The sequence below is a fragment of the Pollachius pollachius genome (genome assembly GCF_949987615.1).
Source record: "Pollachius pollachius genome assembly, chromosome: 6".
NCBI classification, from domain to species: Eukaryota; Metazoa; Chordata; class Actinopteri; order Gadiformes; family Gadidae; genus Pollachius; species Pollachius pollachius.
In genome coordinates this window covers 7946856-7963149 of record NC_136939.1, presented here as the reverse complement: position 1 = coordinate 7963149, position 16294 = coordinate 7946856, and the positions used below count along the sequence as shown (strand labels likewise).

The window sequence follows — 16294 nt, the reverse complement described above, 5'->3', positions numbered from 1 at the left end:
TCTGTGTCTCTCTTTCCACTCTCTCGCGCTCTCTCTCTCTCTCTCTTTCACTCTCACTCTATTTCACTCTCTCTCTCTCTTTCTCTCTCTCTCTTTGTCTGAAATCAGGCCCAACATTTCTGGAAATCAGCGGGATGTCTGGTGATGTCATTCATCTCTCTTTCAGGTCAAAGGTCACGAGTCTTCCGGCCCCGTTTGATCCGTCAGCCAGAGGCTCTCCAGCTGCTGAGCGCGCTCCGTGTGGACCGACGCCAAGGTGCGGTTCTCCTCAGTGAGGAGATCAAACTCCTCCTCAAGACGGGCGATCTCCATGGCAACCTGGTCATCCTCCACCAGCTCTGCCAGGAGCTTGCGCCTGAGAGTAGGAAAGCCCCCCCAAAAACACAGGTGTACAGCCGTGAGGAACAGTTGAATCATACATGAAATGCAGAATAGTTGTTACAGGCAACACACTTGTTTGATTGGCCCATAATCTACCCAGCAGGTTGAACAAAGAAAGCCAAACTGTTCCCCCTGGTATAATGAAGTGTAATTATTAAAAGAACAAACTTCCTGTAGGCACCTGGTTTTGCTCAAATAAGCTGAGCACAGCCCGCCGTATACCCAGAACACAAACAGGGGCACTTTGGACTTTGACTGGCAGAGACTGTGTGTGTGGCCCACTGCCAGCCGGGAGAATGTGTTGTAGTTGTCAATAAATCTCCCCCCCTTGTAAGCAAACTTATAATGGCAAACAGCGAATAGCTGGTAAGGAGTCTGCTGTTTTTTTTGTATGTTTCAAACATAACAGCTAGCCAAGTGCTGTTTCCACATATTTCAAAATGTTCTGTTGGGTAATGCTATCGTTTCGTAATGTAGGGCTGGCATGACATGAATAGCTCTTCAGCTACCTCAGCATGTTTGTTAATTTATGTAACATGTTGAAATGTATGGTAAATGAGAGTAGAAAAGTTCACACAAAAGTACCAGTTTGTGTGTGTGTGTGTCGGTGTGTGTGTGTGTGTGTGTGTGTGTGTGTGTGTGTGCGTGTGTGTATGTGGGTTGGTTTGTGATGTGCGTGCCTGCGTTTGCATGCGTGTGTATGTGTGTGTGTGTGTGTGTGACAAAGTAAAACATAGAATGATAAAATAACTAAACTGCATCATTCCACTATGCTGCCTAGCTGCCTAGAACATGACTCCTGAGTGAAATATACTAATATCAACGCAATTATACAAATTATTAGTTTATGTCAATGTACACATCAGGAAAAACTTTTTTTAAGGCAATACAATGAATGCAGTTAGCATTTAGTAGTCAGTTTCCTGGTATAATGTGACTTCAATTTGACCCTGTCATACATAACATTAGCAAACTCCAATCTTAATCTCACACCGTGCACTTTAAGGCCAGCATTTTAAGGGGTGGTAATCCAATTACATTTACTGATTGACCTTCAGTTGTATTTTAAAACAAATAAATAAACAGTGATAGATTAATGACATGCGAGTCAGCGAGGGAGAAATGTTGTGTTCGACATTTGACAACACCCATGGGTTACCACTGTTTATATTATCATGATTTTCCTTTGAGCATTGATACAAGTTGTTATCTGACACCCCGACAAATTTCCCAGTATTGCCGTGTGACTCAACAATTGCAAATGTGTAAACAAATCTTTCCGTTGGTACCTGTATCGACACGTCCTTTGCATAGTTTATAGTAATGTGAAATATGCCTTCCCTAGCTGCCTGTTTGGATTTTGGTGTGCATGACTGCTGCGTGACTGTTATACGTATTATTGACATGTGTGGAAATCACGGCAAACCTACTGGGGAAAGTTGTGGGTAAAGAAAGAGAAAGTAAAAAATACAAAATGATTCCAGGATTGTAGCATTTCGGGCCGTGCTCTTGACTGAGGGCAAGGGTGTCTGCCTTCTATTGTTCATTGTTCATATTCTTCATTGTTCCAATGTCTGCTCTACGTGCCTTACCCTTAATTGCCCCCTGGGGATACATAAAGTTTTCTTGAATCTTGAATCTTGAAGTCATCAGGCCCTTATCTCAACTCAGTTCTTTCCCCTTCCATAAGCTTGATAAACCACAGCTCTTTCGTGTCATGTTTAAATGACACATCCATTACTCTTGCTTACATTCATATCATATCTTCAACAGATCAGACTACAACTTTTCATTTTAACACCTCTTTACTCTGCTGTGTAGACTGAGGAAACTGCTTAACCAGACTGGTTAGGTCTTGATTCTTCCATAAAAGTACATTTCTATTGCGCTAGAAAATAAATGAGCTACAATTTTTTAAACTGCCTCAAGTCCAGCAGTAGGAGACAAATTAAACTGGAAGCACTTCTCCTAAAGTTCACTGAAGGTGATCTAGCACGTCAATTACAGCGCTAACCGTGACATACAGCCTACACTTGGCGAAAACATGGTAGGCCATTTAAATAGTCACGATACTCTCCTTTTATTTAATGATGCTCAAAGAAGACATTGAGATGATTTCTCAGTTTTGCGTGGCTAAGCTGGCGTAAGTGATAAATGGTCTATTCAGTTTGAGCCGGTTGATACAGCCGAGCTGATTGTACTTAGCATCGAGGTCCGGGCGAGAGCAGAGGTGGTGGATGTCCTTCTCAGAAGAGCACTCTGAGCTACCTGTGCATTTGAGTCCAATAGAAATCGTTGCGAACTAGAAGCCTGAGAATGAGCGCTTACACATGTTTGGCCAAATCTTCAATACTGATTGCAAGACGTTGAATATTTGTAACTGTTCCGTCAGTACAGTAAACAGATTTAATTTTTATAGTGGTTCTAACAGAAGTGACGTACAGTTGCTTACTAACCACATTATGAATGCAGATGAATGGATGCATCAGTAGGATTGTCTTTTTCATTTTCTTTTCAAAAAGCTGTCCATGAATTTTTATTTATTAATTGTTATTGTTTTCTCTGAATGTTAAGTTCATGCCTTGCCGGGCCACTGGTGGCTCTATTTAGTAACACTGGAGGGGTGTGTGTGTGAGTGGGATCACTGGAGGGCCTTGAAACTGCCTCCACTAAGACTACCCACAGCTGCAGAGGACACATGGGACAGTTTCGAGACGCTGTGTGTGTGTGTGTGTGTTTGCCTGTGTTTGTGTTTGTGTGTGTGTGCATACATGTGTGTATGTGTTTGTTTGAGTGTGTGTGTGTGTATGTATGTGTGGTTGCATGAATATGTGTGAGTGCCTGTGTGTTTGCCTGTGTGTAAGCGCGAGTGTGTGCATGAAAGACAGATAGAGAGTGAGAGAGACAGAGGGTATGTGAGAGAGGGAGAGTACTGTGGCGGTGCGCCAGGGGCCATGTGCAGGGACATGTCTTTATGCGGGGATATGACGTGACATGCTGGACAAGGAGACAAGTGCTGCCCCATAAGGCCCCCTGACATGTGGATGAAACCTAACCCCTGCCTGCGTAATTGTTTTATTATTGGTCGAGTGGGACAGAACCACGGCGTAGCTCATTGTAACGTATTTACTGTTCACATACAAAGGGTCCGATTAACCCACAGACAGACAGACAGACAGACAGACAGACAGACAGACAGACAGAACTACAGACAGATAGACGGAGACATAGATAAATCAATAGATAGCCAGACAGACGGATAGATATATGGAGAGATAGACAGATATACAGAAGGACAGATAGACAGAGGGATAGATAGACAGAATGACAGCCAGACATCTAGACCGAGAGATAGATAGACAGACACAGTTGATAGATAGATAGACAGACAGACAGACAGACAGACAGACAGACAGCCAGACAGACAGACAGAAAGATAGAGAGATAGATAGACAGAGAGACAAAGATAGAGAGATAGACAGATAGATAGACAGATAGACAGATATATCGAGAGATAGAGGTAGAGAGGTAGAGAGATAGAGAGATAGAGAGATAGAGGAATCTCCTCACTTGCGTTCCTCCAGCATGGCGATGTCATGTTTGACCTGGTGGAACTCCCGGGCCATCTTGCAGTGTTCCCGGTACACGTGCACACTCTCTCTCAGGGCCGTGCAGGGCGGCACCGGCTACAGGGAGGCACAGTGAGTAAAGATAGCCCTGATATGAATCACATGATCATTACAATACAATTTGTTAAAACCATAATTGCCCAAACCATAAATGAATTTCCCATCTAGGATGAATAAAGTACGCTCTTATCTAATCTCATTTAGTTTGTATGCACTGCACAGAATTTCACCTAAAGAGCTGCCATTGGCTCTAGGTGGCGTCTTGGCACGAATCGAGAAGCAGAAGGGTAGCAGATAGTGGCAATAGCATATAGGATCCGTTAAATGTTGGATTCGTTTTTGGTTGAATAAAAATAACTACGGGAAAAAGAACAGGAGGCCTGGCAGGATCTTGAGCGTTGGTGGTGGTGGTGATTCTGGGTGTGGTGGTGGTGGTGGTGGTGGTGGGGATCGTTGTGGTGGAGGTGGTGGTGGGAGTTGTAGAGGTGGTGGAGTTGGTTGAGTTGTTGTTGGTGGTGGTGGGAGGTGGTGGTGGTGGTGTTAGTGTATGTGGTGGAGTTGGTGGAGGTGGTGGTGGTGGAGGTGGTGGTGGTGGAGGTAGTGCTGGTGGTGGTCGTAGTGGTAGTGACGGGGCAAGCACGATCTTTGAAAACCTTCTGTGGGAAGGTATACTCTAACCTACAACTCCGCTCGAGGTTATTGCTTGTCGTTGTTTGGAGACAGGAATGTGGGATATGTGGAGATAATTTAAAAGGGTAGTGGGCCAAAGGCAAATAAGGATTGATTCATTGTATCTCTACAGTTTGGAATCAAAACATCCGATAACGAAACTTGCTTGCATTCATACTCACCTTATCTTGTAATTATATTAAAATTGTATACAAATATATACAGTCCAATAAACATTTGAAACCTTTTTGCAATAGCCAGCCACTGCCTCTCATGTATGCAGCGTGAGATACAAAGTGAAGCATGTGACATCTAGTGGTCATATGACTCCACGACGCAGTGATAAAAACACAAAAAGTTCTGCTTTTTAGTTCCTTTCCAAATAATGTCAATATTATAATCACAGAGGCTTTACTATTCCCTGTATGTCAAAAGAAGAGATAAATCTCACATTGAATACTATCAATCAAATGTCTGGCAAGCTAACATTGTAACCAGTAATTAGCTCCTCATCTACGCTAATGCTGGCTAGCCACTAGCTACCACACAGTCGACCAGCGTGCTAATCCTGATCATATTAGTCATTTTATGATCATAATCATATGATGGAAAAAAGACACTCTGAATGCCATTTCATAATTGCCCTTTTTGACCTTGTTAACTAATTTCATTAAATCCTACAATGCATCGGTTCAACAAATTGGTTATTTTTTCATGTGTCATCTGGCCTCCAAATCTAAGTGCCCAGACTAAATATCCCATCCAATAGTTCCTATGGTGGTCTTCTCTGAGAGAATGCAGTTCAAATTATCAATTAAATCTATAAATTAATTAGCCCATGCCAAATTCCCAACATCCTGTTTTTCTACAAATCTGTGATGTTGACTGCAGTAAAAGTATAAGCTCATAATTTTGTCTTAACGTGTTGTGTTGTGTCATATTGTAGTGTAGTGATTTGTACCTGTAATCTTTTTTCCAGGTCTGGGAAGTTTGGAGACAGTTCGGCCACATCGTTTCGATCTAACAGGATCCAATGTTGATCCAAACATAAGCAATAGACTGTTATTGTATGCATGTTATTCCGTTCTTTCTATAAATAGAGTATGCATGTATGTATGTATGCATAGAAAAACATATTCTGCTGGATGATAGAGAAGCGTCTAACAGTAACCACTTGATCACCAGTCAATGTGTGTTCTTATATTCACAACAGGACTATTTTGCGTACGTTTATTATCATATTTACTTGATACACAATCTTAAAATTTTCACAGCATTGACATGAAAACAGGTAATTGGATCCGTATTAGTTTGACCTCTGAATTGATTCTTGAGTCTCTGGTGCCCTCGCTCCAGCGAACCGGTGACTGAGTGACTCAGAAGTGGCCCACCGGTTGTAACAATATGGAGCTCTATGACAGCAGGGCATAGCTGGCCTGGCCTTACTTATAAATGGGCCGTGTGTCAGCCCAGCCCCACAGCACTAATGGCTTGTCAGCTGAATGACACGCGGTGCAAGAATACGCCAGGACCTGCGTGTGAGTCCGGCCCATAATAACACAACAAAGGACGACAACAAACAGATAGGACATGGGTAGACAGACCCACAGGTGGGCCAGACACACAGGCAAGCAGACAGACAGACACACACAGATGCAGAGAAGACACAAAACCAGCCAGACAGGCAGAGACAGACAGGCAGACAGACAGACAGACATGCAGAGAAGACATACAACCAGCCAGACAGACAGAGCGACAGACAAAGTGGGACACCTGACTTTTCAGTCATGCCAACCCCCCACACACACCCGACACGCATAGTCAGACACACATAAACACACACACACCTACAGGAACACAAACACACACCTACAGGAACACACACACAGACACAGACACAGACACAGACACAGACACAGACACACACACACACACACACACACACACACACACACACACACACACACACACAGTGTTGTGCCTGAACGCGTTCATTGAACGATAGTTCATGAACCCGTTTATATTTTGGGCGAACGTGAACTGAACGTACTGTATTACTGCCTGATGAACATTACCGTGAACTCGTTCATTCTGGTGTCTGTGAACGGCACGCTCACTTGGTTTAACTTCGTTCAATATGGAGGTTATTTGTTTATCAACACGGCGGATGTGCGCGCAGATCGCCGTGTTGTTTGACCGGTTGCCATGGTTATCTCCGTGTGATTAATTTGCAGTTGCGGTGTTGCCAGCTTACTGTTACATTCAACTGTAATCAGAAAACGCGGTTATATGCTGTAGACCCTATAGTATCTGTCGTATAAAGGATGGGACGAATTTAAAATTATAAATATGTACACTTTATTTTGAAAGTATAGACCGGCGCAATTCCCATTGAAACGAATGGCGCGGTGATAATTCTTCAAAACGAGAGCTGTTAAATTGTGGAAAATGAATCAAACTGTAAGCAGACAATGCGGTTAAATGCTATAGACCCTAGAGTATCTGTGGTATACAGGCTGAGACGAATTTCGAATTATAAATATGTACAATCCATAATGTTAGCTCTCTGGCTCAAAGCTCAGCGGACTAGAATACCTCATAGAATCATTGCTTGTTGGCCGGAAACGGAAAGGGGGGCTGTTCACGTTTGGTTGTAGTCTTTTCGCTCGGTTCTCCGTCTCATCAGTAGGGCTAGAACCGAGCGAAAAGACGACAACCAAACGTGAACACCCCCCCCCCCCCCCCTTTCCGTTTCCGGCCAACGAGCAATGAGTCTTCCAACAGAAATCAATGGGATTTACAAAATGCGCTAAATGTGCAATAAAACACGATAGAAACTGTATTTCGCTACGATACTTGATTCAACTACTCTATTTCATCCTAGACAAACCACAAAGATTTTGAACAATGTTCAAAGTACCAGAAAAAACGAATAGCTCACAGCAACATATTGAAAAAAAAGAACAATGAACTAGTTCATTTTTTGGAACTTAGTTCAAAATTTTGAATTATGAACGTTTAACTGAACTAGGTCATTTTAAAATTTGTGAACTGAACTTTGAACTAGTTCACGTAGAAAGTTAACTTTCCCAACACTGCACACACACACACACACACACACACACACACACACACACACACACACACACACACACACACACACACACACACACACAAACAAACAGACAGACAAGACACACAAACAGACAGCCAGACAAATAACCAGACAGACGAGCATGCAAGGAGGGCACTAAATCAGCCGGTCAGACAGACAGACTACAAAAGGCAAACTGCCTCGTCAGTTATGCCGGGGTGGTGATGCAACCTTCTAAAAGCAGGGTTTTTAGAGGGGCCCCCTGCCAACAGTCATGGGGCCAATTAAGATGGAGGGAATGATATATATATATATATATATATATATATATATATATATACTTGGGATGGACACAGAGCAGGGTCCAAAACTACGCCTGGCATGGATTCAGGGAGGGACTAGTCGATGATCCCTGGACTCATTTCACCCACTGAGAAACATGAGTACTAAGAGACAAGAACCCCAAGAACCTGCCCCGGGGGGGGGAACCGAACCTGGCAGGGTTAGCAGAACCTGAAGAAAATGGTGGAGGGGGGCCGAAGAACTAGAACTCACCAGGGTTTCAGGATTTTTTCATTTTAGTTAAAATTATAATATCACAATTAAATTTTAAAATTTCATATTTAGGCCTGCTAAATTATATTGGATATTGGACTCAGATTTACTCAAATCTAAGTGTGCTAAAATTATTATTATAATCCTTGGATTAAATCAGCAAAAAATATAAGACATGATTAACGATGACACACGTGCGACAGTCCTAAATAATTCAAAGCGACCAAGGCTGGCAATGAAAGTGAAATACAGGCTGAAAGTTTTTCTCAGAGTAACTTGGTCATTGAGTTGTAGTTCTCCCGGCGGCGACCCAACAAGTTGTCCTTCTGAGAGACAAAATGCAAGCACGGTGTTCCCTAGGGGATGGTGGGGGACAGGGCAGGGCAGAATGCTAAGTATTAACTGCTTCTAAAAAGGCCTACAGGCCAGTGTTCTAAAAGCTGAACAGTGAATCAGGCGCAGGAAGGGCTGGGATTGGGGGGGGGGGGGGGGTGTAAGCATTACAAGGGAAACCTGACCCTTGTATAGCCGGACTGCAGCTGCTGCCAACACAATGCCACTCTCTGCTGCACTCAAGCATCCTGACGGACAACATAGGTGTGTGTGTGTGTGTGTGTGTGTGTGTGTGTGTGGGAGCATGTGCATACGTGTGGTGTGTGTGTCTTATGTGTGTGCGTGTGTGTGGGGGGTGCAGATGCAGGAGGGACTACACACATGTGTGTGTAGTGTGTTTGTAATAGGCGTGGCTCGTACTGAAATAGATGAGAGCACCTGTTCCCGCCACGGCGGAGAAGAATGAGCCCAGTTAAAGTGATAGGGTGTGAGTGGGGGGGAGGGCTGCAGCAGGTCTGTTTTGGTGGGAAGAATGCAGTGCATGTGTCCCCACACATCGCTGAAAATGCAGCAAGAGTATAGGGCAGGACGACATCAGTTGCTGTATTGCGCAACCACCACACAATTTTTATTATTATTTTTAATATACTATAGTGGTAGTGGCAACTGGGATATTTGTGTGTGTCGGTGTCGGTGTATGTGAGTGTGTGTGTGTGCTTGCGTGTGTGTGTGTGTGTGTGTGTGTGTGTGTGTGTGTGTGTGTGTGTGTGTGTGTGTATGCGCATGCGTGTGTGTGTGTGTGTGTATGTGTGCGTGATCACCTTGTGTGCTGTCGAGGCTGAAGGCAATCCGAACTTCAGATTTGTCTGGGGACACTCTTCTGGTTGAGGTGATCATTTATCCCTTCATGGGAAACAGGCCATAAGAAGGTGAGGAAGCAAGACCCCAAAGGTTCTGAGATGATTCTCATGGTCAATATTATCAGGAACCATATGGAACTATATCAATAACCATGATAATAATATGAATAATAATAAGGGTGTAAACAGCCCCGGCAGGATCAAGCAGGCTTTTATGCAAAGCATGAGGAAATAATAGAAGAGATTGCAGTGTTCATTTATAGTGAGTTAATACACCATTATTATTAGGCTTTAAACACACACACACACACACACACACACACACACACACACACACACACACACACACACACACACACACACACACACACACACACACACACACACACACACACACACCCGACTCTGCAACATCAGAGTGTCATCATGCACTGAGAGTTGCACTTGGGATTAAATAATTAGAGGGCTTTGAAAGGCTGGCACTGTTGCCGGACTTTGGCTCGGACCCCCTGGATAAAGGTAGTCCTACAGGCTTTTTATATCAGGGTGTCTGCCTTAACCCCACACAAACCCTACGGTGTCACACAAGGTGGATACTATTATTACTTGGTTTTTGTAGGTTGTAATACAGATAAGTAGGCAATAATTATTATAATAATAATAATAATAATAATAATAATAATAATAATAAAAATAATAATAATAATGCAAAAAAAAGTAAAATATCATATCATAGAATGTGAATAATATTTGAATTTATTTATAGATTATAAATATGTGAACATATTTGCAAACTGTGTTCGTCAGCTGTACAGAGGAAATTACTCATTATCTACAGAGGCCTAATTTAGTTTCATGTTCGTGTTATCCTGTGCAGGATAGATGAAAAGAAGCCAGAAGAACCAACTGTTTTATTTATTTATATTTATTTAATTACCTGACACCGCACCACTGTAGAAAGTCCGGGTCTTTCACTCCTGGTCCGTAGATACACTTCAGTCTTCAGCGCCTATTTGAGCGGGATCCTCTAACCACCAGAAAACCCCTCTCTCAGCAGCGTGCGTCCCAAATGTGTTATCCAGCAAAGGGGGAAAATGTTTCTGCTTGAAATAAGTTGACCTCCCCTTCACTTTGCTGTTCCGCTTGGGAGTTGAAAGTGACACTGACACCTTTTTTTGTGACTATTCGACACGTATTTCAGAGAAAATAAAGGTAGGTATAGTCCACACCGCTGTGAAGGCAGCCACTGGCGTAGAGCAGGATTGCAACGCGGGCGGGTTCAAGCCTAGTGTTGCAGCTCTCGGTGACATATTAGCCACGGCCGTGCGGCATTAGCGACACAACACGGCATTAGCAACACAACAGGGCGCAGGCATTGATATAATGCCATTCGGCTATACCCCTGTAGCACCCTGGATCCAATTAAATGTCTCAGATGACATGACTATAACGCACAAAAATGTCCATAGCACAAGCGCGCTTTTGAGTGACACATGCTCATACCACACTGGTTGACTACCGCCCGTTGCAATAGCTGGGCCATGATGCGGTGGCTCGATCTGACCCTCTGCTGTAATTGCTTCTTGGAAGAAAAAAAAAAGAACACAGCATCTTTGAATTTTACTTTTGGGAAGGGTTAGAACTTAATACTCAGATAAAGCAGTGTTTTGTTCAACGTTGTAGTCTTAAACTAGAGTGAGGGGACAATATATTTTTAAACTTAAACTTTTATTTTTTCTTATTTATTAATTTTATTTTTGTAGGCTCTTTAAATGTACGAGAGATTTATAGGTGCCTTTCGTTTAATATTTTGTCTATTTTTTATTTTATTGTAGCCCACATTTGCAGTCTGTTTCACTTGTATAGGCCTAAACGAGGCCTATATGTCGTAGGCTGCAATAAACGGAATAGTAACTTTCCATAGGCTACCAAATCCGTTGAAACCGATAGATGGCAGCATTTACTATATGTAGGCTATGGTCATTAACGGCATTCATGTTTAAAATGTCTAATGGTATGATGGACAGATGCCTGAAAACGAGTTCGGCTTCCTTAAAAAAAAACTAGCAGGTGTTTGTTTCATTTTTGTACTTTTAACGGGTTAGAGTAACAGAAGAGGGTGAGGGAGATGGATTGCAATTCACCTGCAATCCCTCTCATATGCCTCGATGCTCTCTGCACTTCAAATACATTCATAAAGATCTAATTAGAGCGCGTATAGATCAAAGCAATGGTATTTTTTAATATATAAAAATGCTTGTGGTAAAAGTGTGGGGAGGCAAATACATTTCTTGTGCTCTAATTTTCTATTTCTTTGCATGAATTTTCTTTCACTTGATTTCATCACACAGAATCTAATAATTAGCTGCCTAATTAGCATAAGATAACGTTGTTTTTCTTCCTTTGTGTTCATGTGCTTGCGTGCGTGCTTGCGTACGTGCGTGCGTGCGTGCGTGCCTGTGTGATGTTTAGGGTCATCATCATTAAAATATTCTTGTGATGAATCTTTTAGATGTTGTTGTCTTTTATCTCTCTTGCTTCTCTGGGTTCCAGGTCACCTAACCTCTGATGTCCTCATGTTTCTTGAATGACATGAAGGTGGTGAGATTCTGGAATGTTCTTCAGGTGCTCATGCTAAACAGTGGAGGAAGTGACTCAGAGCTGCGGCCAGACATAATCCATGGCCTCGTTCATGGCGGATTAGATAATGATAAAAATAAATACTGACTTTGGTTTTGATTAAGAATTATGGGCTCAGGAGATTAGAGGGACCTAACTGCTATTACATTGGCCACAGCCCAATCCCAGAATTAATCTCAATACCAAAAAAGAGAAAACTCATTACAAGGAGAGATTAAGAAAAGCCTGGGCGGACTCTGTTAGCATGCATAAAAATCAACACACACGCACACACACGCACACACACACACACGCACTCAAGCCCACCAAGTGAAACGTTAAATCCTTCTGGAAGCTTATATTATCCAGAATATGTTTGCAGTCATTGATGTTATTTATTATTACAGGTTTGGTATTTTATTTTATTGACTGATTATATAGATATAATCGCAAGTCAGTTCATTTACAAAAGTGTAACGTAATGTCTGTTCAGGAGTTCTGTAGTCAAGGCTCAGTCTATCTTTCTTTCTTTCTTTCTATTTATTTCTCCTTTATTTCCATCTCTCTCATAGTCCAACTGGATTTGAGTTCCTCCGTGTGCTTTCTGAGCCCATTGTTGGTCTTGTGTGATAGTAAAAACTTCCATGCTGGCATAAATCACCATGGTATCGCTCACACAGCAACATGCCATAAATCCATCGCTTCTTATCCCTATTGGTTTTCAGTGGGCGACCTGCCCTGGGTTAAACAAAAACTGCTTTTGCAATCATTTCCCAGGACAATTCCAATGCTGCTGTTTCCCCCACTGGTGTGTTGTCTTTTTGTCAGGCTTTGCATGGAGGCTCAGACACATCCACTGAGAGAGAGAGGTTTAGGGGAGGTGGGGGGGTACAGGTCGAAAAGAGCACTAAGGAGTAAATGGAGCATCTGAGAGGGGGTGGTAATGATTGGATTGGTGTTAAAACAGCTTGAAAGGTGAGGGGGGATAGGGCGGGAGGAGGGCGAGGGAGATATCTAGAAAAGCAGAACAAGATAAGGGAAAGGTGGAGGGAACAAGGAGCCGGAACGAACAGGGTGTAATTTTTCACATTTGCCTCTCCCCTCCTGTTCCATTTCTTTTTCACTTTGGCCTGGCTCAGCAGGTAGAAATAAACCTAAAGGATTGGCAGTAATTTGGCAAATACAGAAGGGGATCGACATGCACTGCACAGAGGAGAAAGAATTGCAAGTAGGGGGGTGAACGTGTGCATTTATACCAAAAAGGCGATATTCAGCGATGGAAGTATTCAGTTTTCCTGTGGTACAGCACCATGTGTCTACCTTACCTTTTACCCTTCCCATATAGCACACACACACACACACACACACACACACACACACACACACACACACACACACAGAATGACACACACAAGATTGCTTTAGCAAATCATACCAACAATCCAGTAGGACAAAAGTATTCAAAAATATGCAAAAGTTGTTTACTCTGAAAACAGTACAGTGGTAATAAAGTCCTGTTAGGGGGACGTCTACAAACGGTGCCTGCTCCACTGCCTTCACTGTGCTCAGAACAGTATATGGCTACACACTAGCAGGAGCACAAGGGGACACAAGGAACTCACCTTCCATCTCTCCCTCGTTCTCTCAAGTCTCAAGTCAAATGCACCACACACATTGAAACCTACTTGTGATGCCTATTCCTGTACATGACATACAACTATAACCATTCAGCTGTAGGGAGAGAGGAGGAGTGTGTGTGTGTGTGTGTGTGTGTGTGTGTGTGTGTGTGTGTGGGGGGGGGGTTGGGGGGGGGTTGATGAAGATTGCACATTGATTTTTATATCATAACACAGCTCACAAACACAGCTGAGGAATGCTCAATGGCATTTAAAATAACAGTCTCTCATCACGTCTTCCATCTGGGACCGTATGGATTCAGGTGCTGCAGCATCCCGTCCGCGACTCCCTCTGAACGGGCGGGGGTTGACAGAATATGCAGTGGGACTCTGCCCTGCCGCTGGAGAGAGGAGAGCTCTTCTTGCTGGGTTTGCAACACTGAATGTTGAGACCCAGCTCTTCCATGATGGCAGTTAAAGACTCGCACTACCAAAAAAAAGAGGGACAGCAATTTAGACTTAGGCATTGAGGCACTCAATTACAGTTATGGGGTGTGCTGGCTGATGTGTAATGGAGGTCTCAAGAAAACGCAGGAAAACGCAGACTGGAACGCCTTGGGAGGATTGCTGATTAATGGTTAACGATTAATGAACTGTGCACTTTTCTCTCCTCTCCTGGCCAAGAAGGCAAAACAATAACGCAAGATTTAAAAAACCATTGGTTTATATTAGCTGCTAATGAGTTTTATAGCGTCATTTGTTTACATTAAAATCTGACAGAGCGATGACACAAAACTTTTGAATAAGAGACATCTGCAAGCAGAGTGCTGTGAATTCAGAAGGTGGGACATGTCAAATTACATTGTGTATATTTGCAACCTCGTGCCAAAGTCACCATGTTATCATGTTGGCCGTAGGAGCTGTCTCTTTACCATCCAGCCATCATTATATCTCCTTAATTGTGAGTTTGCATAACTTACCTGATAAAGACGGTTTTCGGTTTCCAACCCAACCAAATAAACAGAGAACATGCTATATATAAGTTTTAAAGCATGCAACTTTCAAACAGGTCATGCAAAAGCGAGATAAACAATTCATACAATTAATTGATATTGCCTGTCTCTCTATACTTGATTCAGCTGCCTGGATCTAGTTCCCAGAAAGAGCCTTGTACTGCAGAATGACTCGGCCACAAAGGAATGTGTCACACTGGCCAAGCAATTAAGGCTGCTGCTTTTGCCCTGCAATTACAAAGTCATTTATACAGTTTAACATTGCACTAGTTTGCACAAATCCCCTTTCAGGAGAGGTTGAAACGAAAAAAAAATCATGTTTTCGTTTTAATATAAAAGTGCTGGGAGTGAGGACTTTATTATAAGGTGCACTGGCCTTGAACAAAAGGCTAGGGATAAAAACGGGCGAAAGGGGTTCTCTATCTTTTCAACCCACTGAAACGTTATGCCATACAACGTATATCTGTACGGTCAAAAGAGCCACTTTCATTTTTATGCATACTTCCAGTTTCATTGTTTGATAGTCTTTGTTTGAATAGTTACAACCAATTTCTAGTGGAAATAATAATTATGTAGTGGAAATATATAATCATCCTTTCACTAACTGATGATGACTTCCAATGATGACTTCAACAATGGAAGCCAAAAGTTGGGTTCTTATTACTGGCACTTGTTTTCCACCCAGAGGATTAATTTTCCCGGCCCTCATCCATTGAAGTGCACCTTAAGCAGCAATAACTGTAAATGAAGGCAGGGTAAATACACTCAATACGCAGGCATGCTTCCAATACACAATACTCTACGCCTAGGAAATAAGCAATCTCCTAAATACAACCACAAGCAACCACAAGGATGTGTGTGTGTGTGTGTGTGTGTGTGTGTGTGTGTGTGTGTGTGTGTGTGTGTGTGTGTGTGTGTGTGTGTGTGTGTGTGTGTGTGAGGGGAGGCAGGGCGGGGGGGGGGGGGGGGAGTTAACTGAACGGAAAAGTCACTGGGGTCAAGAGGGCCAGTTTTGGGATCCTTTAGACCAGGTTATGGTAAAGTTTGGTAGGTAGGTTTTTGTTGGGGGAGGGGTGCAATGGGGATGGGGGGGGGTAGTGAGGAACCTGGCCACAGGTGACCAACCTCTAGGCTCTAGAGCGCGGGGGCGGGGCTTGGCTACTCTAGGTCGTCCCCCAGCAGTCCCCTGCTCTCCAGGTCGGTGGACAGGGAGGTGCCTGAGGAGGAGGCGGAGCCACGCCGCTGGAACTCGCGGGACTGCACACCATAAAAGAAACAGAAGGCCTGGCTACGGCAGAGCGGCGGCGGCGGCGGCGGCGGCGGAAGAGAGATGACATCACATCCGTCAGATCACATCAGACATCGTCGTCGTCCAACCTCGTGAACCGCGATTGGACGACGGGTCAAAAGTGCCCATTTTTTGGTTTGCAGAGGTCATGGAGGCTTGGCTGATGATGGCACGATTTGGCATCGCTTCATATGCATGGATTAGTTGTGTCACCGGCCCATAGCAGCAGAACAAGTA

At 43.3% G+C, this 16294-nt stretch overlaps 2 protein-coding genes across 2 annotated transcripts in view; both read right to left on the bottom strand.

Moving 5' to 3' along the window:
• Positions 1–174: 174 nt before the first annotated feature.
• map3k7cl (map3k7 C-terminal like) lies at positions 175–9558 on the bottom strand (the record flags this gene model as incomplete). The annotated part of the gene is made up of 4 exons (XM_079738551.1): positions 175–355; positions 3952–4067; positions 5641–5699; positions 9483–9558. The coding sequence occupies 4 exons, from the start codon at positions 9556–9558 to the stop codon at positions 175–177; spliced, it is 432 nt and encodes a 143-aa protein (XP_079594677.1).
• A 4488-nt stretch (positions 9559–14046) lies between these two features.
• LOC307076516 (glutamate receptor ionotropic, kainate 1-like) overlaps positions 14047–16294 on the bottom strand; it is a gene marked incomplete at both ends in the record, with an annotated part of 28640 nt that continues 26392 nt past the window's right edge. The window contains 2 exons of the mRNA XM_079737548.1: positions 14047–14243; positions 15895–16057. Of these exons, the coding sequence (XP_079593674.1) occupies positions 14047–14243; positions 15895–16057 (360 nt within the window). The remainder of the gene's footprint in view (positions 14244–15894; positions 16058–16294) is intronic.